The following is a 3,452-nucleotide window of genomic DNA, read 5'->3' as shown; positions in this document are numbered from 1 at the left end:
TCTCTGTGGTGTGTTGGTGTCTGGTCCCTAAGCTAAGAAGGGATTGGGAAAGAAAGTGGGTGATGATGAAGATGGGCAAGCAAGGTCTGAAGACAACATGAAGCACTTGAGAGTGCAAAGGCCTGTGGCATGGACCACCTCCCATACGGTACCTGCACAGGCACACAGCCTTTCTAACACAGAGATGACTTTTCCCAATAATGGTCCTGCACAGCCAGTCCCCACTAAGGGAAAGGAATACCTGGGGGCACACCTTCCAGAACATTAGGAAAGGATGAGCCCAATTACAGGTACCTCATGACCACCTTTACCTCCAACCCAAGGCCTGAAAGCCAGCCTGTCCTGCTTTTGTCCGCAGGCCTTCCTAGGCCAGTCCCTTCCCAGAAGCGCTCCCATTTCCATCTTTCACAGTCAGAACTTGTCTCATCCCCTGGCTCTGGGCCTGGAGCAACCAGGGCCCAAAGGACTGATGAGCCCTCCTCCCTGAGGCACCGCCCAGGAAACAGCACCATAGCAACCGGGCAGCAAACAATGCTGCCAGTAAGGTCTTTCCTATAAAGCTGCCCCTCCTGGCAATTAGGCCCAGAAGAAGAATGGCTTGTAACCCAGGAAGATCACTCAGAGGGCAAAGTAACCCATCCAATGCCAGGAAACCTTTCCTGCAGGTAGGGACCAGGGCCCCATCTCTAAGACCTACCTTTTTGTACCCCACTGGGCTAGTGGCTGTCCCCCTGGGTCATGCTTTCTCCAAGGCAGCAGATCTCCAGTCTGTGAACTCCCGCTGTCTTCCTCCCTTAGTTCCATGGTACTGTGAACACGGAGTTCAGAAGAGAGGAGAGGAGAAGCCTGGTTATTAGATCTCCTGGGCCATTGGTCACATAGTAATGATTTAGGGGACTGGGCCCAAGAAATGGGAGTTTGGGGAACCAGAAAAGTCCTAGGAGTGGACTGGCGGGAGAGGCATTTTTGAAGAACATAGTATCATGATTAGTGCAGACAAATGGCCACAGGCTTTCTGGGTGAGTTATTTACTGTGTGAGATATTTACTGTGTCTTGCTTTTTGCATCTTTGAGATGAGGACCGTAACAACACCTGCTCACAGGGCTGTGAACATTAAGTGAGATGTGGATAAGTACTTAGCACAGTGCCTACATATTTGCTACTGTTTATTTCATGGGGGTGTGGCACAAAAGGGAAGGGAGGAAGAGCCTAGGTGCTTTCTATACTTGCTTGTATTTTAATGAGAAGGGCAATGCACCAACGACAGGGAAACGAGCAATGGGAGGAGTCCTGGTAGAAAAGCACCCAGGCTCCCTTCTCTGAGGAAAGACTTGCCTCCTACACTTGGCATGGTTAGGACATTTTCCCTCAGGCTTTCCTCAGGCCTGATGTGCCCATTAGGAGCATGAGTTCCTCAGCAGGACTGGGGGGCCCCCGAATGAAGAGGATGGGTGGAGGAAAGAAGTGAAGAGTGGGAAAATCCAAGTTGAAAGAGGGTGGGAAACCAACCCCAAACCTGGTAGGTGGAAAGAGAACAAAAGATCAACAGTCTATGGCAGTGGTTCTCAACCTTCCTAATGCCGCGACCCTTTCATACGGTTCCTCATGTTGTGGTGACCCCCAACCATAAAATTATTTTCGTTGCTACTTCATAACTGTAATTTTGCTACTGTTATAAATATCTGATATGCAGAATGTATTTTCATTGTTACAAATTGAACATAATTAAAGCATAGTGATTCATCACAAAAACAATATGTAATTATATATGTGTTTTCCGATGGTCTTAGGTGACCCCTGTGAAAGGGTCGTTCGACACCCAAAAGGGTCGCGACCCACAGGTTGAGAACCGCTGGTCTATGGGAATAATACAGAGCCAGCCTACCTGCTGCTGGGCAGGGCCGGAAGGGAGACACACTCCCTGCCAGGCCGCCAGTGCCCCAGGAGAGGCCTGGTGTGGAGGAGGCCGGCAGCTCCTTTCCTCTGGGCCGCTCCGGGAAGCAGAGGCAGAGTGCCCCACGCTTCCTTTGTCCCTCTCTAGATGTGCCTGGCCGAGTCCCTCCCAGACTACCGCACATGGACTCAGCGTGAGTTTCTCCTCACGGATGAGCCCGGGGAATTGCCTGGCTTCACCCAGCAAGCCTACCACCAGCTGGCCCTGAAGCTGCCACCCTGCACAGACATCAAGTCCAAGGTGCGCCACCGAATAATCCACCCTTGGGCGGATAAAACCAAGCACACCTGGGGCTTTCACACGTGGCTTGACGTGGGGCGCTTGCCCGCCACCTTTCCCAGCAGGCCTGACAGACCCTATGATAGCAATGTCTGGCGCTGGCTGACGGACTCCAGGGCCCACCGCCATCCCCCAGCAGAGCCCGCCATCCCCCCACCCTCCTGGATGGGTCAAAACAGCTATCTGACCTTCATCAGCTGTACTCCTATCTTCTTGAATGAGAACCTGAAGAAACAGGTGATTTTCAGGACAGTGAAAGAACTAAAAGAAGTGGAGAAACTCAAGCTGAGGAGTGAAGGAAGGGCACCTCCACTCGACACCGATGGCAATATCCTGCCGCCAAAGAACTTCAGGAAGTAAGAGGAGCTCACCCACTGTTCAGGGGCCCCCCCCCCCCCCCCGCGCCCTCTGATTCCTGTTTCTGATATCTAATTGGAACTCTAACTTTCCCACCTCTGAAAACTAAACACTCTTCTGAATGTATCTGGAGGAAAGGGATGGAGGCAAGGGAAAGACAGCCAGGGGAGGGGCTCAATCATTTATTTACTTTTTAAATATATTTTTATTGACTTTTTATAGAGAGGAAGGGAGAGGGATAGAGAGTTAGAAACATCAATGAGAGAGAAACATCGATCAGCTGTCTCCTGCACGCCCCTACTAGGGATCGATCCTGCAACCCCGGGCATGTGCCCTTGACCGGAATTGAACCCGGGACCCTTGAGCCCACAGGATAATGCTCTATCTATTGAGCCAAACTGGCCAGGGCCTTTCTGCCTTTCTAAAGGCTTCTTACCCTTTCAGCTTTCATTCGTTTTCTCATGAAGCCTTCCTGGGGGATATATATAAAAGAAAGGCAGAAAGGAGGGGATGGAGGACTGACTGGTGTAAGCAGAGACAGGAATGCAAAAGGACTTATTCCAGAACCCTGCAGCTCCCCCTCCCCCCACCCCATCGTGGGAACTCACAGATATTGCCATACTGGGTCCAGTCCAGGCACTGGGCATGAGTGGCAGGAAAGGAGGAGAAGAATAAGGATAGAATGTCTTAAATTCCGATCCCACAGGCATTAACAGAAGCATTGTGGGGTTGAAGGGGGAGGCTGTGGAGATCTGCAATCTTAAAAAAAAAGCCAACAATTGGTGATTTTGAGAGAAGATTATTCAGGGCCTTGGCTTCTCTCTAGTGTCCCTGCAAATGAAGATTTATTATTATTATTAT

At 50.7% G+C, this 3,452-nt stretch overlaps 1 protein-coding gene across 1 annotated transcript in view; it reads left to right on the top strand.

Annotated features, from left to right (window-relative positions):
• Positions 1 to 2,042: 2,042 nt before the first annotated feature.
• Positions 2,043 to 3,452, top strand: part of LOC102239327 — a 26,310-nt gene continuing 24,900 nt past the window's right edge. Inside the window, exon 1 of the mRNA XM_005877035.2 lies at positions 2,043 to 2,590. Within this exon, the coding sequence (XP_005877097.2) occupies positions 2,043 to 2,590 (548 nt within the window). The remainder of the gene's footprint in view (positions 2,591 to 3,452) is intronic.

The sequence above is a fragment of the Myotis brandtii genome, unplaced genomic scaffold (assembly GCF_000412655.1).
Source record: "Myotis brandtii unplaced genomic scaffold, ASM41265v1 scaffold504, whole genome shotgun sequence".
Taxonomy (NCBI): domain Eukaryota; kingdom Metazoa; phylum Chordata; class Mammalia; order Chiroptera; family Vespertilionidae; genus Myotis; species Myotis brandtii.
Note: the sequence above shows the minus strand (reverse complement) of the source record. Positions and strands in the feature narration are given on the sequence as shown.